Consider the following 25,857-nt stretch of genomic DNA (forward strand, 5'->3'; position numbering starts at 1 on the left):
TGCCTTTACTGTTTGTACAACGTCCTCTTCATCCTATGTTCTCAGGACTTGACTTTGTTCCTGGCTCTTCTCAGTCCTCTACTTCTTTCAACTTGACAGCACTACAGAGAGGGATTACAAGGTGCCTAATCAGGGGAATGGAGAAGCCTGTATGAAAACACAAAAGCTTGGCTTGTTTGTCAAATTACAAGATGTACTTGTTTTCTTAATTCTTTCAAAATTGTGTCGTCCCCCTACCCCCCCAACATAATCACATATATGTATGTATGTAATTATGTACATCAAGCACATGCTGCCTGTGCAAGAGAACCTGTTGTGTTTGGTCAGGTGTTTAGAATCAATAAACAATTAAAAGCTGTTACAATAAAGTAATGAACAAAGCAAAGTTACTAGCACCAAATCAGGATGCATAATTTCTATGTAACGAGAAGTTAACGTTTTGTAATTTTGAATAACTCATTCGAAATTTTTACCTTTCTTACCATATGGAGAATTTTCTAAATTGCTTAAAATTATATCAAGCGTGAAAGCACCATGCAGATGATTTTGGTTTGTAGGGAAACTTGACAGTACTATATGCTCTGACATTAGTGGCTCCAAAAACAGTTCTGTATGTGAATAACTCTCTTAATCAGATAATCTTCAAGACACACTTTCAAATGGCAGGCACCAGTTCTGTGTTTCTGACTTTTTCTTTTCTGGAAAATCTTTCCTGTTGCCTGTCTTTTGCTTTAATCTTAGCAAGTTGTGATGCTGTCGCAATCTGCCATTATTCTGAGAAGGAAGGCACAACCATCTTCCTTTATTTTGTGGTGCTCTTAACCACTTACTTGGAATTCAGAGAAGATACTGGCCAGGCATGTGTAGCTGTCTGTCTCCCTTGCGCGTTCACCTGTGTGCTGTTGCACCTGCTGGTGCCCACATAAACAATATGGGACAAGTGACGCACTGGAAGTCTGTGGAGCTTGAGGTAATTAAGGTTATAAACTAGCTTATTTCTTTAGGATGTTCTGTTCTCAGAGTATGATTTGGTGATGCAGCTAAGCCAATCTTAACTAAATGCAGGCTGTACTGAAAACCGTGGTCCTGCTTTCCCTGCAGTCCTTGTGTTCCTTCTGCTTCCCTTGTGCTGGCACTAGTGCTGACTCATCCTATAGTGAGCTAGTTTAGAATGCTACTTTGGCAGAAAATTACTAATTTATGACGTTATTTTTGCCAACTTACTTCCTAGACTTGCTGAAGAGTAGAACAGATGAGTATCATGGTGTGTGGAAAGGGAAGGGAGCAAAAAGGCTCCTTTCATCAGTTGTATGCAGCTAGATTTGTTAAGGCAAGTTTCAAGCACTTTAGAGAACAGACACGAAATACTTGTATCTTCATTTGCAGGATTCATAGCTCAACAGGTGGAAGCTTCATGCTTTGATCTTCTTAGTCTGCACAGATAATTTATTTGAGATGCTGTTGAAATAAGTCTGGCCGATTTGGAATTCCTGTAGAAGTCTTTAATTATGTAGCTTTGTAGACCTGGTGGCTTTATTGGGTTCTGTTGTGCAGAATTTGTTTTGATTCCACTTGGCATTAAACTTTTTCTGGAATATGGAAGTTATTTTGTAGTTCTATTTTCAGTATACTTTTATTAATCTCTACTTAGGTTTTTCTGTGGCATCCAGGATAGCACCTCTACTTTAGTAACCTGGATTAGATTGAGATTGAAATTATGCAAGTAAATTTTTACACAAATATTTTGTTACAAACCAGCTGTTTAAGTTTTCTCTTTTATTAAGAAGTTTGTCCTAGGTCAGCTGCTGCTGCATAAGTGCCTTCATTCCTGAAATTGTTTTCCCTACAGTGTAAGTTTAACTTTTGAGACATGGAACGTGGTAGATCACTCATCCCATGTGGAGGTGAAATCCATGTAATTGAACTTCCTGTACTGGAATTACCATCGAGGTCTGATAAAATTAACATATTTAACTGAAAGCATGCATCTCAAAGGTTTGGAGGGAGAAAAATAAGACTTAATGTTTTCATCTGCTGAGATTTTAATTTTTTTTTTTTAAAAAAAACCCAACACCCAAAACCTTGTATCTAAAGATGTTTACCAGTGACTGTAGTTCACTAATTACCAAGCTACATATGTTTATCTCTGCTGTCAGTGAGCAGCTTTTATTTCCATGAATCAAGGAAAGCACGGAATTGTTGGTCTAGAAATGCTATTTATGTATTTAAAGATTTTTTTTTAATGTTTCATAGGTCAATTTTGTCCTTAGTTTCCAGTTTGTTTATTTTGAGGCCATACTTTTTGACACACTTAAAAGTGATGTCACAAATGCTGCTTCCAGAACCGTTTTTGTGACCTTTAGTGTGCACTGATGTGCTCCAGACTTACAATACTGTTTAGGTTCATATAATCATCCAAATAAATGTCTTATGCTACCTTATTATTATATAATATATTGCGTACTAAGGAAGATTAATTTGATCTCTGCAAATTCCATATGTGGCCAATTTACTATTAAATACTTGATACTAGCGTACTTTCTTTTTAAATAAAAGCATTTTATTTACAAATGAAAAATGAGTCAGACTGATGCTGTAGCTTGATGTGGGAGCTTTCTTGAGAGTACTAGCTAAACAGTGCCTATCTTTTACCATTTACCTCCTTTAATTTTTATAATTTTTTAATTATAATTTTTTTCCCCTATAAATAACTCATTTCAGTTCCTAGGTTCATAATATGTCTCACCAGTGAGTTTACTGGCAAAGCTCAGCTGATATATCTTGGTGTTTGGGGGAGAATCTTTAAGGAGTATTTAAACTGGTACTGCTTGTGAAGGTCAAGTGTTGTAAAACAGCTTTAATCTTGTATGAACATGTTTTGGTCTGCTTTTATGAAGGCTTAAATACTAAATTTTGTATTTTTTTTTATTTATTTAGGGTGCAATTTTCTTGGAAGGAATAACAGTTAAATGTGTGACCCAGGTGACAACACAACCAAAGTTAGGAGGAATACAGCAAAAATGTCAGCAGTTCTGTGGATGGGAAGGGTATGAGGACATTTAGAATTTGTTTATTTATACTGTCTAGAAATAAATGTTACATTTCTAGTTTTGCAAACGGAAACAGCTCATTGTAAAAACAAAAAAAGGTGACTATTTTTGAAGGGATTGTTAAAAACAAAAAGCAAGCCTCAAAAACACTCAACAGTGAAACAGATGAAAGTCTGGCATTGTACTATGAAATGGAATGATCAACTGTTGATACTATAAAACAAGATTCTGGAACTGCTTTTTCATTGAGATAACAAAATCTTTTCAGATGAATTGTTGCTGTGCACATTCCAGACATAGTCTAGTCCAGGTATTTGTTTAAAATACAGTGCTTGCTCAAGCAGTATACTTATTTATGCAGCTGCTATAACCCTTTAGTCTTGAGGTATAATACTCATTTTTGTAGCCAACTTGGATTTCTGTCGAATGTTAATGACAATGTTGGTTTTAATGTCTGAGATTCTGAAGTCCTCCTTTCCAAAGCTACTCACCGTGCTTCCTAACTTGCTGATGCTTATAGTTCTTCTAGTGCTTGTAGTTTTGAATTCAAATATCTCTTCCACCAGACTTAAAACTTTGAAGTTCTACATAATTTAGTGTTTTGTCATAAACAAATACCTTTGTTCTTATTGGGTAGGCATTTGGTTCCTCTTACAAAATACCTTATTGGAGAAGGTGTTCTAACTCAACCTTGCAGCAAGTCTGGAACAAGGTGTGACTTCAGTCTAATGTAAAAAATGTATTGCCTTGTGTGACTATTTAGTGCAGAACATTAATAAACATGGTTTGTTTTTTGTTTGGTGTTTTTTTTTTTTTTTTTTAGATCTGGATTCCCTGGAGCACAGCCTGTTTCCATGGACAAGCAAAATATTAAATTTTTGGAGCAGAAGCCGTACAAAGTTAGCTGGAAAGCAGACGGCACTCGGTAAGTTCATTTTAAATGAAAAAGAAACACTGAGTAAATTGGGTAGATGGTTTGTATTTTCTGACAAAAGTGAATTCACTTGTACAAAGGACAAAGCACATTCTAACAAAAAAAATTGACTCCAGAGATAATTTGTTTTCTGTCTTGGTACCCAACTTTTGCTGAAGTTTGTGGTCAAGTTTCTTTTTAGCAGCTGTTCAGCAGACTGATTGTTGTACGTACTTTTATTCTTCTCCATGACCCTTGCCTGTCTGTCAGCCAAGACTTGCCACCAAGGTCTTAGAATAATCTTAGATAACAGTAGGAGTTTTTTAAGCTAAAAAATTTGTTTATAAAAGCTAAATTAAAACTTCTAGTTGAACCTTCAGAAGCTGACTAGTATTAGAAACTTCATAGTTTGTTTTTTTTCTTCATAGTGTGAGCCTTTGTTCAAACTTGCAGTTCTGGTCAGCCAGAGTGTCAATAGTTTCATTTTCCCTAGCCATTTGTCTTGCATTCATTGTAAGAGTGGCCTTTTTTTTTTTTCACAACAGACTGATTACATAACCTGATTGGATTGGCGTGTTGAACTTCTTCAGTGTTCGTAGAATCATCGAATGGTTAGAGTTGGAAGGGACCTTAAAGATCATCTAGTTCCAGCCCCCCTGCCATGAGCAGGGACACCTCCCACTAGACCAGGTTGCTGAAAGCCCCATCCAACCTGGCCTTGAACACTTCCAGGGATGGGGCCTCCACAGCTTCCCTGGGCAACCTGTTCCAGTGTCTCACCACTCTCACAGTAAACAATTTCTTCCTGATATCTAATCTAAATCTACCATCTTCCAGTTTGAAGCCATTACCCCTCATCCTATCACTACAGGCCCTTGTAAAAAGTCCCCCTCCGGCTTTCTTGTAGGCACCCTTGAGATACTGGAAGGCTTCTATAAGGTCTTCCCAGAGCCTTCTCTTCTCCAGGCTGAACAACCCCAACTCTCTCAGCCTGTCTTCATAGGAGAGGTGCTCCAGCCCTCTGATCATTTTCGTGATCCTACTCTGGACCCACTCTCAACAGGTCCATGTCCTTCCTGTGCCGAGTACTCCAAAGCTGAACACAGTACTCCAGGTGGGGTTTCACCAGAGCAGAGTAGAGGGGCAGAATCGCCTCCCTTGACCTGCTGGCCATACTACTTTTGATGCAGCCCATGGATTTCTGGGCTGCAAGCATGAATTGCCAGCTCATGTTGAGCTTCTCATCAACCAAGTCCCCCAAGTCCTTCTCCTCAGGGCTGTTCTCAATCCATCCTCCGCCCAGCCTGTGTTTGTGCAAGGTGCAGGACCTTGCACTTGGTCTTGTTGAACTTCATGAGGTTTACACAGGCCCACCTCTCGAGCCTGTCCAGGTCCCTCTGGATGACATCCCTTCCTTCCACCATGTTCACTGCACCACACAGGTTGGTGTCACTGGCAAACTTGCTGAGGGTGTACTCAATCTCACTGTCCATGTCACCAACAAAGATGTTATATAGTACTGGTCCCATTGTTATTTCTGATTTGAAATGTGTCCTTGTACTTAATTTCTCCATGTTAACATTTCTCATGTTGGTCTTTCTCCTACTTAGAAATGCTATATGTCATCAAATACAGAAAGGCAGGACACTTATTTCTCTGATTATAAATGGTTATAGATGGGTCTCAACTGCATGAAACTCAGTTGTCTAAACATGTGCATCTAGTATCATCGCATATCCTTTCATTGCTTTGTCTCATCTGAAAAAGCCATGTCACACAGCAGCTTGGATGAGGTATAGAAAGTATTTGCTATTCACATTGAAATAAAACCCAAAATGTTAGGTACCCCATTTCCTCGTACTCTTGCAAAGAGGCACTGTGGCTCTTCATACAAATTACTCTTTCTTGAGTAAAATTCCAAAGCTCCAAAATCATACTTATTTTCATAGGATGGAATAACTGAATATTTTTAATAGCTTGTTAAATTTGTTAAATTACAAGCATTTTCCTGAGGTTTTGAAATCATCATCAGTGGGGATTGATACTCTCACCTCCTATTTTTCTTCATTATTTCTGGTTTTAAAACCAGTATCTTGGATTCTTGAATTTAATGGAAAAGGTTTTAGCCTATGCTACTCATAGCATTCAGATCACAATCTTCCTTTTTGTTGTGGGTGCTATCTTTGGTAATTACTAATGTAATTTCTTACATCATGGTCAGTAGCGCCTTAGTAACAGAAGGAATTTAATCGTGTGACACATCTCATTAATTTCAATAGCTTGATTTTTATTTCTAAAATATGTTCTTTACATACAGTAGTATTTAAGCAACTGTAATCTGCACTAAGTGCAATGCCTTTAGGTTTTGTTCACTTAGAGCGAATTAATGCATTTTTAACCTGCTGTGACTTGATCAGAAAAAGTGCAATTACAATGAATGCTCATGTTGTAAGAGGAGGACTGTTATGCTCATTTATGCATAGTGCTTTAGACTAACAAGAGAGTTCAGTGTTCTACATGTGTACGGGTTAGAAGGTACCAGGTGTGTGGATGAGAAGTATGCTTTCAAAAAGAGGAGGTAAGAATTTTTGTTTTCAGGCTGGTGAAGTTAAACCACTGGTTTTTTTTTTATAGATACAGGCAAAAGTTTTGGTTTAGCAGTCCAATGGAAAGCATTCTCCCTTCCATATGCTGAGATATCAAAGTAGAGTTTTGATACTAAATCAACAAACGGTGTAGGCTGTCGTCTTAACTTTTTCCTGCATTCTTTGTTTTGTTAGGCTTGCTATCTTTAGTAATAGAGTGGAATATTCTAGGTAATGAAAAGCCTGGAAAATATGGGTAATTAGATGTCTTACGAGAATTGCCAGTTGGCTCCACATGGAGTCAGTCACGATTCAGCAGAGTTCAGCCAGACTGAGCTGTCTCCTGTAAAAAAGACCCTTAAGGTGTCTCTTATCTGTGGAGTTTGTACTTCAAGGGTTTACTGGCTTGGGCAGAGCATGGTGTGAAAGTACAGATTAGGCTTGCACTAAATATGGCATCCAAGCATTAAGAAATGGGTGGGAATATTTGGCTTATTAACACTGGCTGGCTGGATGCACAAGCACTTGGGTAATGCGATGCAGGTGTTCCCAGGATGCGAGGTTACAGAAACATGGTGTTGGGAGATCCAGGCTTATTCTCAGAGCAGTACAGTGCATTCAAAAGCTGCTGAGCCTAAACAAGTAAACTCAGCCAACTTAAACTGACCATCCAAAGAGCCAGATGGGAGTCTTTGCATTTATTATGCTTTTAATCCACAGTCTAGATATACTGCCCGTGGACTTGACTTGTAAAACTATGAAAATATGTTTACAAACTGTTAATATCCTGTGCAGTGCAGATACTGGTCATCCTTGCCTTTTTTCACAACTTAGTCCTTCAGGAAGCCTTTGTTTTAGGGATTGGTTTACACTAGTATTTTAGTATATATTAAAGACCATTATGGAGTGTTTTTTTTATAACTTAAGCCTATTGCTTCAAGAAATAGTAATAGGAGAAAATAATTCTGTTTTTAAAATAATTTTTTTACAGAGGGCCATTTGATATTAAAGGAAAAAAATTGCTTCATCTGCAGTGTCTCTAGTGTGCATTGCCACTGAAAAATAATCTGTTCAAAACCATGGGTTGTTAGCTAATACAGATTGGTATGTCTTTGAACTAATACTAAGATGCTGTAAAATTACAATTTCAATTACAATTCTGTAGGGTTGTGAGCTATTTTTCCACGTGTCTTTTTTTTTTTGATATCAAGAGTCTGTCTTTGGCGTATCTGATTCTATTCACTTGCAAAATTGAAGTCTTATGGAATATTCTTATTTTCTTACTCAAATGTATGGGATGTATACATTCTAAATACTACTGAATAGTAGTACACCTGGAATACTGCCTTTTGTGAAAGAAATAAAAGTGCACATGTTTCTTCTAGGAATTTTCAGTATTTTGGACATTCTGTCCTGTGTTTTTAGGGTTCTAGAATAGTGACAAAACAGAATGGATGAAGAATAAAACTGAGGGAATGAAAGAATTCTTTTAAATTTTCTCAGAACATAATGTGCAGTTGATTATGGAGATACACAGACTGATAGGTATATTCAGAGAAGAAAATGGTGCTACAAAGATCCAGTGTTAATGAAATTCAGCTGAAGGAATGTTGTGAAAGAGAGATTAAAGATGAAAACCTGAGCTATTATTTGGACATTTAGACACTGTGCATGATAGCTACCCTAATCAACAATGAAAAATGACTATGGCAGTTTTTACATTGGACATGCTTCTAATTATTTTGTTGTTCTCCAACGATCCGGACTCCATATGCAATTAAACAGATTTTCATTAATTATTCTGAATGCTTGTGTTGACAGGCGTGACCTTACTGAATTTAATATTAAGACATCAGTTAGTGGAGATCCATTTATGGATCCTTTGCTTACTTTATTGGAGATGAAACTGCTGTCATCAAATATCTCCGAAGCTATTCTGTTAAGTATGGTTTAGATGCAGCAGTCTAGGGTTTGCCTATTGCACTATTATTTGGCTTGCGTACCTTTTTTTTTTGTTTTTGTTTTGTTCTCTGTTGCTTAAAAAGGCACTGCTCTTTCATCGACCTGATTGGACTTACAGAAAAGCAGATGGTCAGCTATTAACTTTATATTATGCTTTCTCACTTAAATAGAATACGTCTCAGTTAATAACAATATTTGCTCAACTTAGCCAAGCTTCTTAAATTTCACCATTGTTAAATATCTGCATTTTATTCCTGCAGCAGTAGTTTTCCCTAGAAGTTTCACGACTGAAGCCTTTACATATCAGTTAAGACCCATCTACAAATAGCGTCAGTAATTTCATTGGGAACTTTTACTTTTTTCCAAAGGCATTTGCTCTTCCTAGATTTCAGCTGGAGCTGAACTTTCACCCCTCTGATTTAACAGCTGTGTTGGTGGTGGGGTTTTTGTTTGTTTGCGTTTTCAGTGGTAGAACAGTGCATGTTTTCTTGCTTTCTTAGTATTGTTGTGTTTTTCTACCCATAATTTAAAAAAGAAAGTAAAGTATTTCCCTAAATGAAAGAGCATTATTCACATCTAAATAATGTGAAATCGATTAAATTATTTGACAGTGATTCTATGAAATATTTTGGGGAAATTTACTGGAGCAGTATCTTACACACTTCTGTAAATGTGTGGGAACTGAGTCTGGCTTGGGTCAAGGCTCGCCCTCCTCCGTTCTCCTGGAGCCCCGAGTTCAGAATCTTTTGACTTACCCTTGCTTAGTTTGTCCAGATTTGCAGAGTTCTGTGCTCTTGCTCGTTCTGTGCCTTGTTTCCCGCGCCCTGGTTCCAGGAGCATCAGGAAGGCATGCCTCCTTGTGCTTGCTCCACCTTTCCTTCTGGAGTGTGTTTGCTCAAAAGGGAAATGCGGTGTGAACAAATACTTCTCCCCTCCTGTTTATGTCCTGCCTATGTGTAGAGATGTGTACATTTTCATCTCACGTTTTGACAAATGAACTTGAAATTAGAAGAGCTTTGAAGCTCACTTACCATTGGCTCTCTTTGGAAAAGCATTTCCTTCGTGCCAGCTATTTGCGTGTATGTAAATATTATATGCAACTTATTCCGTTATGGGGAAAAACACCTCTAAAATCATACTGCTTTAAATTATTGTTATAAAAAAATGAATCACTGAAGTGTGCTGCTATTCTGACTGGTTTGGTGTGAATTCTATCCTGTATATTTATTGGAACAGTTGTCAAACCTCTGGTGTTTTAAAAATGATTTTAATGCTAATCTATTCATAAGGCACAGAAATCCAAAGGGCAAATTTCCCATACCAAAATTATGCCTTTTGGCTTTGTTGAGATGAAATATATGTTGTATGTTAACAGTAGCTACAAGGTATGTATGGCGTTACAAATGTATCCAATTTTGCAGTGCTGTGATTCCCGAAATAGTAGTTGCTATCTGAAGAAGATAACTGTAACAGTATGATAAGGGCATACTGTGTGACTCTGTATGATCAACTTTGTGCTGTAAAGTGATTAACCCAGGTGGTGAGCCGCTTGCTATATCCCTTGATATGTATCTCATTAATACTGTTTGTAGCAGATGTTTGTTCTAATGAGTGGAGCTGAATGTTCAGACAGGAGTAGGGTTGGTAAAGTAATGAGACACCAGTTTCAAAAAAAGACTGTTACTACTAAGAATGATAAAAAAAGCTTTAAAATGTCTGTGGAATAATTCAAATTAATACAATCAAACAGGGCTAGGTTTTATAATGGTAAAATGTGACCTGAACTAAATGCAAGCTATTAAGGCGTGTAAGTTATTTTCCTACATTTTTATGAGTACCTTTTTATATTTCACATCCGTATCCATGCAGGTTTAGTAAAAAATAATAAATACGATCATAATACTATGGCTGTTCAATTATGGTAAGGCAGCTATTTAAAGAAATGCAGTACAGTTAGTTCTTGCCAAAGGCTATTATATTTGAAAAATATTCATGCAAATTTGATGGCTTTCAGATACCTAAATGCGAACAAGTAGATACAGAATGTAAAGCAGCTCTCTGAGAATCACTGCTAATTGTCTAAAAGGTGTTTGTATCAAAATGATTAGGAACATCTCTGAAGTTAATGTTTTTTTTTCATGATTAGCAAATTACATTTTAGAAAAAAGGCTTGTTGCCTAAATAATTCTCACTTTGTTGGTGTCACAATACAAAATAAAAATAGTAAAGCTACACTTAACTGTGTGATAAAACTGGTGGCCAAATTTTTGGATTGTGTTTATTAATCAAATAATTTTGGTTTATCCAAAGCATGTAAGTTACTATATTTTCAGACTTGTGATAGCTTCCCAGGTTTCTTTAGTTTAGCTTTTTTTGTACAAATTGAAGAAAATTTCTATTTTTATTTAGACCTTCAAAATTATTGGCAGTTACGGCTGCCTTAGAAACATATTTGTGACCATTACTTGAAGGAAGTTTACTGGGTGTGTTTTGAGGTAACTTTTAATGTGTTTTGTTAAAATGTAATGAAGACAAGGTGAAAGTTTCTCCCTGAATTTGTGTAGCAAAATTCTTTTTTCTTTCCCTGTTCTTTGATCCTTTACATGATGAGATGAAGGTTATAGGCATAATTGAGAAATTGCAGATTCCTAATATGAGTAGTTGTCCAAAAGTCATTTGTGACAAGAGTAACTTGTGAAAAGGTGATCATTGCTACAGATCTAAAAAAATGGAGAAAACTGAGAAACAGATTTTTTTGTTTTAGAAATTAAGAGGTAAAAGAGACTAGCACAAAATTGGGTGGCAAGGAAGAAAAATGGTAGTCTGTCTGCAAAGGATTAAAGAAAAGGTAGTTGAATGGGTTTATGAAAAAACGATGATCCCTGAGAGACAGGGGGAGGTTAGAGAGAAAGCTGGTATAATAACGAGAACGAAGGAGGACAGAGAAGATTAGAGGGTAGTACTAATCCAATTAAAACCCAAATCTATGCACTTGAGAACTCATTATTGAGAACAAGAAACCAGCTTGTCATGAAAGCAGATCTAGAGAACAGAAAGATTGTCTCCTGGGAACAAAGATATTGGTGTGGAATTGAACTTGAAGGGGGCTGTTGGGAATGAGAAAGAATCCACAGATTAATTTTTAGATTGGTACCAATGACATGACCAAATTCTCATTGATGTGGAATTTTATGCCCAGTAGTGGAAAATGCCTGAAGTGGAGGTTTACACTATTGTTAGTGGATTATTTCCTGATTTTTGTGGGGGGCAAAAATGTAGGATGTTGAGGTTTGACAGATGGCTTCAGAAATTTTGCTAACGGGAAGGTTTAAGGATGTTAGTCACTGGAAGGCATTTGTGAACAAAGAGCTTTTCTCAAGGTATGAATACCTACCTTCTGGGCACCTTGCTTTCTGACCCTAGATGGCTAGTGAGTAATTGAATTCTTATATATTGTGTTTTGAGTGTCTTGTTGTTTAGGCATGTTTAGGGTTATACGTGGATATGGTTTTGGTGTCAGGAAGGAGCATTTGCTCCAATGATAGGATGGGGTGAAGAACCCACACGAGAATCGTCTGGGTGCTTTTAAATCACACTTTCCTTTCCTTTCCCTTCCTCCTCTCCCCACTTATCTTAAGGAATAGACTTAAATATTTATCAGTTCTGCACCTTTGGTTGGTGATGCAGTGTATCCCTTCCTCTTTGGTTGGGGCACTTTTCTGTGGCCTGAAATTTCAAAGGACAGAAATATTCCAGGGTTTGGACATGTACCAAACAGATTTTTCAGGACCAAATAGATTATTTTTTTTTATAGGAGTGACAGGTTTTGTGAACAACTGGGCTTAACTCAAGTGGTTTGATTCCGAGTTAAGTGAGCTTTATTCAGAGCATGTGCTTATGGGACTATCAGCAATGGGCAAAGCCTCAACTGTTCAGTGCTAATTATACACCCTTCATGTGTGTAGGACAGCTACTTTTCAGACATTTGTTGTTATCCCAAAGTAGTAGTTGTAAAGGTTTTTCTATTAGTCCTGTGAAATTGTCAAAATGGGGTGGTATTTAAAGAGAAGACTTGGAACAAACCCCTTAATTAAAAGGGTGAAGTAACTGTTGCTATTCCCCTGTCCCTGTTTTGTCCCTCTGCACTGTTTTGTTGCATGCAACATTTTTAAGGTCTGTGGAAGGGAAATGCAGTTTTTGTTTAAATGGCATATCCCTTGTGGTCCTTCTTTATAATTATTTTAACTAGTTCTATAAGAGAAAACAAGCTTGCCCATATTTAAACTCGTTCTGTAGTTCTGCTTTTACAGTGGGAAGAACCTTGGTTTAGGATGAGCCTGGAATCCACGTGGGATTTATTTCATTTTGAATAATATACTTAATTGAAGATAGCATTTATTTTGGCTGGAAATTGAAGTTGTGAAAGTTATTAAAATGGTTGTAATAAAGCATTTTTTCCCTCATCCAGTCAAGGTTAAAAGCTATGAATACTTACTATAGACTACAGTGCTAATCAGTTGTTAGGAACCTGCAGTTTAGCTTTTAAGTGTGTAATGATAACATAATGTCAAGCTTCTGCACAAGTATATAAAGGTCACATGTGATTCTGGATTATAATGTATAAACTGCCTTTCTATGGTTGCTGAAAAGAGAAATTCATAAATGCTAAGCACTCTAAACAGCATTCCTCTTAATTTTCTGAAAAAAACAGATGCCTAATTCATGGCTTTATTTTGTGTGTTTAGGTAGGAGAGGAGGAGGAGATGGGATGGGGCGACAGGAATTATGTGTTTTGAGACTAGAAAGTTGGTGTTGTAGTAGCTGAGATGTGAGTCTTCGCTCACTCTACATCTTAATAATTATCCCTTATAGTTGTGGTGGGCAATAAATTTAGGATTACAAGACTGTTACCAGCCTGTTTACCACAGCATTAAAACCTATGAATCTTGTATGCTTACTTGAGTTTTTATTTGAGAGTGCAAAAGTAAAACTTAAGTACTTGAAGTAAAACTTTGGTAAGATTAAGGGCACTTTCAGCGTATTTAGCATGTCCCCTATGTCAAGGTAAAGACATTCTAGCTTAGGGTGCAAAAGCTCTAGCACAAGGTGGCCTCATCGTCTCCACCTGTTGGCATGTTGTCAAAGGACACGTTGTCCTTTTCTCCATTTTTGCCTATTGTACAGGGGATGAGAGCATGCCTAGACCTTCTGGCGGTCTCGCAGCACCAGATAATGAATTGGTTCTGTTTTACTATATCGATTATGAACCAGGAGAGGTCTCTTGACTGAGAGACCGTAGGTGAAATGAGGCAGCACAGTGTGTCATAAGATGTTAGACTAATAATATCTGGAACTATTGGTTATAAATATTGTTACTCCTAAGAAATTCCTACAAGGCAGTATTATTTAAAGTAGATGTGTATATTATAGACAGGGTCTGTTGGTTTCACAGCTGTTGGGCGAGGTTGAAATTGTTTTTTATCTTAATGCTGCATTTGGAGTGGGTGGTCTGGGGTGTTGTTTTTTTGTGGGGGGGTGGTGGTGGTGATGGTGTGTTTATGTATTTATTTATTACTAAGGCACATCCATATCACTTTGTTGCTTCTCCATCTATTGAAGTCTGTTTTTTAAAATCATTGAATCAATGTAGAGCAATGGCAGATAAAACTAACACCAGAGGCAATGTAGGCCCACTACTGAATGGGGTGGGTGCCCTGGTGACAGAAGATACAGAGAAGGCAGAACTACTGAATGCCTTCTTTGTCTCTGTCTACTCTGTCGGGGGCTGTCCTGAGGAGTCCTGTTCCGCTGAGACCCCAGATGAAGATGAAGTCAAGTCAATGGATGAGTTTGCCTTAGTTGATGAGGACTGGGTCAGAGACCAGTTAAGCAACCTGGACATCCATAAATCCATGGGTCCAGATGGGATGCACCCGCGGGTGCTGAAGGAGCTGTCTGAAGTCATTGCTGGACCACTCTCCACCATCTTTACCAAGTCTTGGGAAACGGGCGAGGTGCCTGAGGACTGGAGGAAAGCAAATGTCACTCCAGTCTTCAAAAAGGGCAAGAAGGAGGACCCGGGTAACTATAGACCGGTCAGCCTCACCTCCATCCCTGGGAAACTGATGGAGCAGCTTATCCTTGGTGCCCTCTCAAGGCATATCAAGGATAAGAGGGTTATTAGGGGCAGTCAGCATGGCTTTTCCAAGGGGAAGTCATGCTTGACCAACCTCATAGCCTTTTATGAGGAAATAACGAGGTGGATGGATGATGGCAGAGCGGTAGATGTGGTCTACCTTGACTTCAGTAAAGCATTTGACACGGTCTCCCACAGCATCCTCATGGCTAAACTGAGGAAGTGTGGACTGGATGACCGGATAATTAGGTGGACTGCGAACTGGCTGAAGGAGAGAAGCCAGAGAGTCGTAGTCAATGGGGCAGAGTCCAGTTGGAGGCCGGTAACCAGTGGAGTGCCTCAAGGGTCGGTACTGGGGCCCATATTATTCAATCTATTCATCAATGATTTAGATGAGGGAATTGAGTGTACTATCAGCAAGTTTGCTGATGACACTAAGCTAGGAGGAGTGGCTGACACGCCAGAGGGCTGTGCTGCCATCCAGAGAGACTTGGACAGGCTGGAGATTTGGGCAGGGAATAACTTAATGAAATACAACAAGGGAAAGTGTAGGGTCCTACATCTGGGCAGAAACAACCCCAGGTTCCAGTATAGGATGGGGAGCTACCTGTTAGAGAGCAGTGTAGAGGAAAGGGACCTGGGGGTCCTGGTGGACAGCAGGATGACCATGAGCCAGCACTGTGCCCTTGTGGCCAAGAAGGCCAATGGCATCCTGGGCTGTATTAGAAGGGGGGTGGTTAGCAGATCGAGAGAGGTCCTCCTTCCCCTCTACTCTGCCCTGGTGAGACCGCATCTGGAATATTGTGTCCAGTTCTGGGCCCCTCAGTTCAAGAAGGACAGAGAGCTGCTGGAGAGAGTCCAGCGTAGGGCAACTAAGATGATTAAGGGAGTGGAGCATCTCCCTTATGAGGAAAGACTGAGGGAGCTGGGTCTCTTTAGTTTGGAGAAGAGGAGACTGAAGGGTGATCTTATTAGCGTTTATAAATATATAAAGGGGGAATGTCATGAGGATGGAGCCAGGCTCTTCTCAGTAGCAACCAATGATAGGACAAGGGGTAATGGATTCAAGCTGGAACACAAGAGGTTCCACTTATATCTGAGAAGAAACTTCTTCTCAGTGAGGGTGACAGAGCACTGGAACAGGCTGCCCAGGGAGGTTGTGGAGTCTCCTTCTCTGGAGACATTCAAAACTCGCCTGGACGCCTTCCTGTGCAACCTCATCTAGGTGTTCCTGCTCCGACAGGGGGATTGGACTAGATGATCTTTTGAGGTCCCTTCCAATCCCTAGCATACTGTGATACTGTGAATGTATAAATAGGTGTGACCGAACGTGTCATCCTCAGTTTGGATCCAAATCAACTTGAAGGGCCAAAGAAGGCCTTCTTGCTCTAGGTTGTGGTTTCTTGTTTATGTGTGCCTGCAACGGTGTCAAAACTCTGAAAAGAAGCTGTTGTTTTTGTGTCCCTTTCTTAAGTGGTTAAGGAGCACTCCTGGTGTGATACCATGCAGAAGGGATATTTTGTGAAGTAGCAGGCTTGATGCTTCACAGTTCTGAAGCCTTTTGACAGCTCACAAAGTTTTATGGTCACAATTCTGAGCTCTTTGAAAAGTACTACTTAACTGATTATTCATATATGACTATTTGAATATTTGGACAGATTGTCTTCTAAGCAAGCTCTTTTGTTTATTTATAAATACTTAATGCATTAAAATGCTTATTACGTAGCTTGTGCTATGAATACTAATCTTAGAGTATTCAACTGTAGTCCTAAAATGTTCTAATTAGATCAAGATAAATGGTGTGCCTGTGTGTGTGTACCTGATGTTCAAGCGACAAGTATCAGTGATTACTGGTTGGTTTATTTATTTTCCTTTCTCCCAGACCACTTTTGATAGTGGAACAGTGTGTCTTGTGCTGCTCGTTCTCACGGGGGGATTACGGGCACATCCATGAGATGTAATGGCTTAAGCTTGTTCTGGGAAGAATGACATTCAGTTTGTAAAGTTTAACTATACAAATATCTAGGGCAGCCCTTTCCCTTGGAGCTGATTTTCTAATCTGTGAGCACAAATGGCAGTTGTGCTCTTCTGTGGCTTGTTCCTGTGATGTAGGCAGAATTGACCCAGCAATTGGTTCAAAGTTAAGGGAACCTCCTTTTTCAAAGCTGTGATACTCTTTTCTTCACTGCTACGTTATGGGTCTCTATGAGAGATGTTACGGTTCTCTTGCTTGGGGAACGAAAGAAGGTAACTACTTGTCATCTGACACTAAATTAATTTGGTTTTCTTTCTTATACTGTTGTGTAACTGCTGCTTTGCATATTTTTTTTTTTGACCCCATTGTTTCAGGCATGAATTTCCCTCTTAGTCTGAAAATATCTTGGAGATTAAAATTTGTGGAAGACTGATGGAGTCAAACAAGTTCAAGCAAGCTTGCAGCTCAATATCTGCAATAAAGAATAAAAATAGAATTCAGTAGTTCAGTCAAGCTAGAGATATAATTTGTTCCATTAATCTTACAGCTTTTAAAAAAAGTAATCAGAACATTATACTGTACAGTTGTTTTCCAATAGTGTTCCTCCCTCTAATGTAGAAATGTACTTTAATGCATACTTGACCACTTAGCATCATTACAATTTGGGTGAAATAAAGAGAAGCTAGTATTTAAAATAAATCTATTAGTGTACAGATTCTGTTACTGGGTCACATCTTTTCTAGCTAGTTAACAATTCTTTTGTTTTACACTAGATATGTCATAATGCACTGGAAGTACTCTTCAATATATAGTAGTTGTAGATTAATTTACCCTTTGTTGTAGGTCAAATGATGGTAACAAGACAGCTTCAAATTTAACCCATAAGGTTTAATATCCTTTTAGAAATAAAGAAGCAAAACCCCCACAGCACTCTAACTTAATTAAAACCCTGGAAGGCAGTCAAGACAAACACTGTAACTGGATAGTCTTTTTTAACCTTGCTAAACTCTTGGTTTTATCAGCTCTGTTGCAGAGTTTCAGAGTCTAATAATACTTCAGATAGAAAATGTAGTTTTACATTGGTTTTGAATTTGCCATCTGTTAAATTAATTAAATTCATATTTGTCCTTGATTTATAAAATGGGAAAAACTAAAGTTTGAACTCAGTCTAAGCTATGCTGCTTTAGCAGGAGAAATGATACCAGTTTCCACACTTAAGCATTTTTCCATGGTCCATAGTATTACCGTTGTCTCCTTTATTCAAAAATGGACTTCCCTATTAATTCTGGTGCACATAGTACCCTAGGAAAGGGGATACCAATTAAGTTGTATAATGATGCAACGTTATTTCTGTATTATACACCATGCTTTTAGTTATGTGACCTAATGATTTCTTTGTTGTTGTTTTTGACTACAGGTGCATTTCCGTGCTCTCACTGACCTCTAAAAGCTAGCTGCTATATTAGCTTTCTCAGCCAACAGAGTTAATTTAGAACCTTGTAAGGTAGGGAAGTGTGGTCATATCTCTTTCTTCCTGCCTGTGTCTTGGTACCTTTTGGGTATCAAAACTTGCATTGTTCGTTACTGTGTTTCGGGGCATTCTGAAGATTTCTGTAGTAAATGTTGTTATCTGCAGATTCATTGCCTCACTTGTGATGATTTTTCAGGATCATAAAAGTAAAATAAATCTCTCTGGACCTTTGGTTGCCAAGGGAATCAAATGAAAAGGCAAACTTGCATTCAGAGGTTAAAGGAGAGTGGTGGCAGGAAAGAATAAGAAAAAAGAATTTGATGTTAAATGAGGTAACAGTGGAGGAGGCTGGTGAGTAGTAAAGATATGGAGACTGAATACCTGTATAAGCTACGTGCTGTCTGTTATCCTAGAATGGTAACTTGCACAAAGTGTATATATGTGGGGAATAACACCTTAATGAATTTTGTAGAAATGAAGTTCTGTGGTCTCAAATAAACAGGATGAATGGATGAATATCAATTGATGAATATCAATTCATCAATACCTGGACGTATTTAAAAGACATGTAGATGTGGCACTTAGGGACATGGTTTAGTGGTGGACTTGGCAGTGTTATGTTTGCAGTTGGACTTGATGATCTTAAAGGTCTTCTGCAACCTAAATGATTATGTGTTTCTATGAATATTGAAATTAAGCATAGCCATTTCATTGTCATGTACGAGATGATCAAAAGACAAGAAAATTATTTTTTTCCATACTAGCATCAAGTCAGGGCAACAGTAGTTTGAACAAGTGATTCAGAACACGAAGCTGGGTATTGGGAACCTTCTGCTTTCTCACGAAATTAGACATTGTCGTAGCAGATATGCTACGATAACTTTCTTGACTGTAACGTGAGTATTGGAATGCATTCATTGTTTAGGAAAGATGCAAAATAAATTTTGAGAGATAATGTTTTATTTTCATAATAGCTGAAGGATACAAAAATATTATGGAGCTGAGGTTTTTAAAAAATCACTACAGGATTGTTAAGGTAAACTCCTGGGTTACTGCTGAATCTGCTGCAGATACCCAACCAGATCAGAGTTGTCACTATAAGCACGCATTAACATGTAATGCAAATTGAGTGTCTAGATCTCCATTGGTGTAATAAGAATTTAGACAACACAGTTATTGAAGCCTAAGGAACTATTCATTTCACCCTAAAGTAGGCATCGTACAATTATGAAAGAATCAGAAGCTGAATTCTACCCTCTTTCGAGGGTGGAGAATTGGTGGAGAATTTTGACCAGTGACAAATCCAGGTGCTTCTGAATATAATAAGAGATACTTACTAAGCAGCAGCCTAGTTACACAGTATTTTAATATTGAGGAAAAAAAATAATCTTGATCGTAGAAGATAAGTTTGGGTCATTGATGAAAAGGCTTTGCTTTAAATTTAGAACATTATTATTGTAATGAGAGATAAAAATAGATCAATTATGTAGGTGCTTTCTTTCTAAAATGACAGATTTGGATAAATTAAGGGAAGTAGTTAATGAAATCAGAAGAACACAGTCTTCAGTTTAGATGAGGAATGACATTTATTCTGAGTTCAACAAGGTAGGAGTTTGTAAACCATGTAAAGGAAAATAGCTTTTTTTGACACAGGAATGGTGGTATACCTCATGCTTCTGGACTTTGACAAAATTTTGACTTATTATAGAGACTGAAGCTAATGAAGATTGCTAGAATTGCAAGATAGGTAAAGAATGGATTGAAATAAAATGGCAGTGGATGGTTTTGCAAGATAATCTATAGAAAGCCACAAGTGGAGATCCTGAATATAAATTTTATATTGTCATTAAGAATTTTGAAACAGAAACCAAGTATGTTCTGACAACAAATGAATTCACTGAGGAGCAGAATAATAAAACTGGAAGGATATTTAGTTGTAGAAAAGGCAAGGGCATGAATAAGAAATATAAGAAATACTGGCGCTAGAGGCTGTTAATTGGAAATGAATGTCAGTCAGAATCTAAGGGTGTGGTGGTTTGGGGTTTTTTTTTTTTGGTTTAAAATACTGGGGAGACTACTGATGGCAGAATTTAACCTAGAAGTATGTGAGAGAAATATAAAGTGTTGATATATTCAGAGCAGGCTAACTTCCAAGGGCCTGTGTGTGTAGTTTTTAAAAAAATTATTTAGAATTTGGATTATCAAGTCAAATACATAATTCTTCAGCTGCTTATGTGTGGCAGTGTTTCTTGCTGGCTGTTATGCTATGTACTTGTGCAAATGAAAATGTGTGTACAAGTTTGAAAATGGTATTTGTGACAGAGCTGTCAGTGTGCTGATTAAAAAGACATTGTTTTCCTTTTGTTTACACACTGAAAATAGCATTATGAGTCTTCGCATAACTTCCTGTGCTAGTGTCCCTGTATCCAGGCTTTGTCATCATTCAGGAGACATAGTTTGAAGCAACGACCATTGCCAGCAGTAGTTAATAGAAGAAAGCAAGCTGAGCCTTCGCCATTTATCGGGACTTTAGACGAGTTTGAAGTTGGCCTGTGGCAGATGGAGTAATACACCCTAATTTAAACTGTTACTCTAGATCCTGCATGGTCTGGATTCAGGCCAGGACATGGAACTGCAGCAGCTTAGTGACACAGATAGATGATCTCCTACTGTCAGTGGATAGAGGGCAGTCATTAATTTTCATTCTCTTGGCCCTTTCTGCAGCGCTTGGTGCGTCTGGCCAGAAGTTGATGCTGTCTTGCCAGGAGGGAGTGGCACAGTCCAAAGTAAAGTGCTGAAGTGGTTTGGCCTCGTCCTAGGTGATCAGCCTACTTAGTGGTGACATGCTCATGACTTGGAAGTGTTGCCAGTCATAAAAGGAAATTAAGAAATTGAAAATGCGATCTGCAGCAGGATTTCGTTGTTGCCTCTGCGTCAGCAAACATATTAGTGTTGCTAATTGCTATTCTGAGTTGGGTAATGCTTATTTGTGTGGGAGGGCAGTGCTTTCACAAGACTGAATTCTAGGCTGTGTAATGAACTCCCTTGGGAATGGAGGGCTCCCCTGTATTTTGCGCTTAGAGTTGATGATGGAATTTCTTACATTTTGCATTATTTAATGTGATAATACAGACACAAGCATGTTTAACAAAGAATTAAGAAAAAGCGGTGGCAGTGATACAGTGTTGAAATAAAAATAATCTTTTTTGATATAGCCTGTCTAAAGAAATACTGTGGGGCAAAGAAAGCTCCTATAGGAGCTGAGTTTTTAAACTTCCTTTGAAAAAAAAACGTTAATCCATTTGCTACTTGTAACTTTTTTCAGAAAATTAATTTTGTGTTGAACTCAAACTCAGAAGATGAGGTCTTAACATTGTGCTATATTTTTTAATTATATTTAAGTTTTTAAAACTATAAAATACAAAATTAACCTATGTAACCTTATTGCTAGGACAGTTGGTGGGATTTTGGCTAAGGGAAATAAGTTAAACATACATAAGGCACATCATAAAATCGAAGTCAGTGGCAAAACTTCTGTGAACTTCTAGGAGATCAATTTTACCATAAATGTGTTTTGGCAAGCACTATGCTGAATGTGAGTTTGTGTTAAGGAGTATTTTCAAAACTGGCTTTGTGAATCCTAATAAACTGGGAAAGAGGATAGAGGCCTCGTGCTCTGGTGGGTGCAGTATTGGATTTGGAGCTTGGGAGATACAGTTCTGTTCTAGTTCCTGACTCTGAATGACTGTAGGTTGAAGGAGACCAAGTAATTTGCTTTGTTTTGCCTTAAATAATATTTTCCTGAAGTGTACTTTCAACTTTAATGGTGAAAAATAATAAACATCCACATAAAAGAGAAACATCAGGTTTTAATTTTCAATGTAGCTTGAGTCAGCTTCACAATTGTGTTTAAAAAAACCAAACCAACAAAAACCCCAAACCCCAAAACCAACAAAAAAACCCCCAAACCAAAACAACAACCAACCTCCCAACCACACCACCCCCCCAAACAAACTAAACTAAAAATGGGAGTTTAATAAAATCATTCTTCTAGCATGTATTTTGGTCCCAGCTGATGTGAACTTCATGAAGAGGATATATGTGGAGGCAAATGAGCCTTTGAAACAGTTGCCTTTATTTGGGTATGCTAAAAATATTTGATTTCTCAAGAGAAAACTTTTCAAGATGATATTTGGTGGTTGATGTGTTTTAAAGTTTAAAGATTAAAGTTATTAATGCTCTGGTGGGTGATTTGGAGATCTGCTTGTCTAATGCCAAGAGCTGTACCTCTTTGCTAATGAAATTTTCATCCTATTTCCTGAATTATCGTGTTAATACTAATGTCCAATTAGAATTAATAACGGACCTTGCCTCGGGACCAGAAGTAAATGAAAAGTAGCTTCTGATGAAACCTTAGATTTTACCATTTCTATGACTCTAGATATTTTGTCTGCCTGTGAGATTAGTGTGTGTGGACACCATGAGCCTTTTTTCTTTACCTTGCTTGTCAGAACTTTTGTTGCAATGGAAACTGGCTGATTTGTATTGGTTGGATTAGCAGTTTGGAGAGGTGATGTTTGTCGTTCAAACACGATTCTCTGTTTTTGTGTCTAGTTATCAAAGGTGAATGAGCATTTCTGTTATTGCTCTTATTGCTGCTCTGCTCTTGTTCTTTTATTCACTTGTCTTGTTTTAAATTCAGATTGAGCCATCTGATACGGGACAATGTCATCTTGTGTACTTGCGTAGAATCTGCTACAATGGGGCCCGGTTACTAATTGGAGCTTTTGGGTGCTCACACAATAGAGACAATTAGTAATAAATGTACAGCTGTAACAGCAAGTAGTGTTCACAGTATGCAATACAATTCATGATGGTTAAGCTCCTACGTGCTTTTTAGTTCCTATTGAATGTATTTGAGAAATCATCATTGTTCTTTCTCGCCTATGCGGTGTTGCCCAGTGGCCTTCTCTCTGTTCCGGTGCTTATGCTGCTAATACCTTAATTAACTTCTTCAAATATAACTAGTCAGGGCACATCCAAATAATATTCAGAAATGTACTGATCAACAGTCTGCAAGACTTCTCCAAGAAATCTTGAAGTGTCATCTGGAAAAACTTAAAGCCTGACATTAAGCAGATGAACTTACCCTTTTTGAATTAAACAAGCAAACAAACAAAACCAACCTACCAACCAAACCCCCTCATTAAATTAATAAATTCAGTTTCACCAAAACCTTAGCAAGGTTGCATATTTCTTTTGATTCTTGCACATTTTCAATTATCAGCTGCTCATAGAACACTTCTGGTTGTCAGTCCATCCTTGATCAAATTTCTTCTGTCTTGTGTTGCTAATAATTAGAATTTTGACAAATTCTGTTTTTTGGACCACATTCAGATTTTTTTTAATAGCTTATTAAATTCTGGGGTGTAGGTGTTTTGAGGCATTTAGCTTAAAAAAACCCCAACACGACAAAACCCTTTCAAAACAGACATATCTGGGTCAGTCTAAAGTCTTTCTCCTGCAGAGAATTTGTTCAGCTTCTAGGTTAGACAAATATATTATGATGACACCCATGACAGACGGGTCTACATTAAGGTAGTTTATTTTCCTGATACCAAATTATCTTTTTTTTTTGTCTTCAACGTAAGCACATGCTCTTTCTCAGTAGCTCTTAGAAGTAAGATATAATTGTGATTCCGGGTGATCTTTGATTGGAAATCTTTTGCATGCAGTCCTAAGAATTACCATTCTCCCTGTCATTTAGAATTTATGGTATAAAGAACTAACAGTGACAAATTTTAAAAAGAGAAAGAGAGAAATCATGGGAGAAGAGATGTAATGTTATTGCTGGGATTTGAAAAAGAAGGATTCTCACCACTAGTTGTTGGTGGGCTATCTAGCTACCAACTCTTAAGTAAATTTCCACAGATTTTGTTTTGAGTGAAAGATTTAGAGAAAGTGGTGGTGTGTTAGTCTTAGTTTTGGTGTTTGAGTAACAGATTTTGATGAAATCTTCTGTATGTTGCCTGAACCTGTAGATGTTTTAGGTGGCTGAATAAAAAAGCTTTTAAGTGTTTGTGGTGTTTGGTTTTTTTATTAAAAGCAGTTGTAAGATATCTTATTGTACTACATTTGTAGTGATGATGCAAGTATGTTTTTTTAAGTGCTAGGTCTCTAGATGCATTAGATGCTATTTTGTCATTGAAAGAAGTTACAATGAAAGCATGTATACTTAAAACAGCAGTGAATACGGGAGTGCTGAGGTAGCCAATTAAGCTTATTTGTAAAAGTAGTGTGCATACATTTTTCTCTGTTACTTACACACCTCTTCTTCCCTCCCCATGGTTTCTTTAATTTTTGAGAGAAAAACAACATGCTCTTTATAATTAGTTTTAGTTTTGAATAAATTTACATGGCTTGAAAATGAATGTTGTCTGTAGATTATTCTTGCTTCTAAAGAACTGGCGCCAAGTTATCTAGTTGAATGTATATTGAATTATTTTTTTTCATAAAGCATCTCAGGTGCAGCTTTCAGCTCTCCTAACGTTGCATTGATTTAATCCTCTGTCCCAACTTTAGGTTTTTCTGCTCGTATAAGTTTGTGGGTTTTTTTTTTCTTAACTGATATGTAACATCTTAAAGTATTCCTCATGTGTGTGGAGAAATGCTAGTTGAGCTGATCTACAGTGAATTATGATTATAGTCATAGTACTGGAAGAAAGTATTTATTTAAGATGCACAGGTAGTACTGTGTTCCTGTAGTCAGATCTACTGTTTTCTAGAGGCTGGATCTGTGTAGACAACAGGGCAGCTGCCTGTGTAGACTGTTTGCCTGCAGGGTTTTCGGGGGTATGCTTGCTGCTTTGTTTTGATGGCAGAGATCCTTTGGGCATTATTAGTAAAAGCAACGGTGAATTTTAGAAAATACTACTAATAGCTTGTTATTTCTTCATAACCAGGACTTTCCAAGGAGAAATGGATGAACTATGAAAAGTACTGTTCTCCCCCACCCCCCCATGTATCCAAAGACTTTTACAAGTATGAAAAGTTCTTTGCTGAATGAGTCCTCAAAACACACTTGCTTTCTTTCAAAATTTTCTGGTGTGGATGGTGAAACTCCTATAATCTTTTGCTTTTAATCAAGTGTTTCCCTTTTCTGTGCTGTTAAAGAAAATGTACTGCAATCCAAATGGGTTAGTCGCTCTGGGAAGATTTGTGTCCCTTCCCTATTGATATCAGCGGCTATTCAAGAATATTAAATATGAACTTTTAGAACCATTGAACTATCTTGACAGTTGGTAGTGATCCTGTGTTTTTTTTTCTTTTTGGGTTTCTATTTTTTTAACTTTTCTCAGCAGGACTGTAGTAACACTTGTGCTTTTCGCACATCTGTGTGCAAGGTGAAGTGAAAGGATTGATGGAAAAAAAAAAAGCTCAGCTTAGAGTCACGCTCTCAGTTTTGGTGTAGACCACCAACATGGTTAGTTATGGCAAGATCAAGCATAAGTTCGATTATAGCAGCTCAGCTGGTAATTAATAAAGCTGACATAACTCAGGTTTGACTGAGACACCGAACTTGGACTTACTCTTGAGTCTTCATGTCAGCTTTGTCTCTCATACGCTTATTTTTTGCAGTGCTGTTAAGGCATGATATTTCCTGTCTGATCATTCAATCACATCTTGATAAGTATGTTGTTCTTTTCACTGGTCATACTAAATACAATCACATCTTGTTGGTTCCAGAAAGGCACTTTTCTGGTCC

General features: G+C 37.7%; 1 protein-coding gene across 2 annotated transcripts in view; it reads left to right on the forward strand.

The window, feature by feature from the left end:
• The window catches only part of RNGTT (RNA guanylyltransferase and 5'-phosphatase), a gene marked incomplete at both ends in the record, with an annotated part of 198,604 nt that overhangs the window by 30,158 nt on the left and 142,589 nt on the right, over window positions 1–25,857 (forward strand). For both annotated transcript variants that reach the window (XM_082481115.1, XM_082481116.1), the window contains 2 exons: window positions 2,938–3,047; window positions 3,874–3,975. In XM_082481115.1, coding sequence (XP_082337241.1) covers window positions 2,938–3,047; window positions 3,874–3,975 — 212 coding nt within the window. The remainder of the gene's footprint in view (window positions 1–2,937; window positions 3,048–3,873; window positions 3,976–25,857) is intronic.

The sequence above is a fragment of the Vanellus vanellus genome (genome assembly GCF_965231255.1).
Source record: "Vanellus vanellus genome assembly, chromosome: 3".
In the NCBI taxonomy this organism is placed as follows: Eukaryota; Metazoa; Chordata; class Aves; order Charadriiformes; family Charadriidae; genus Vanellus; species Vanellus vanellus.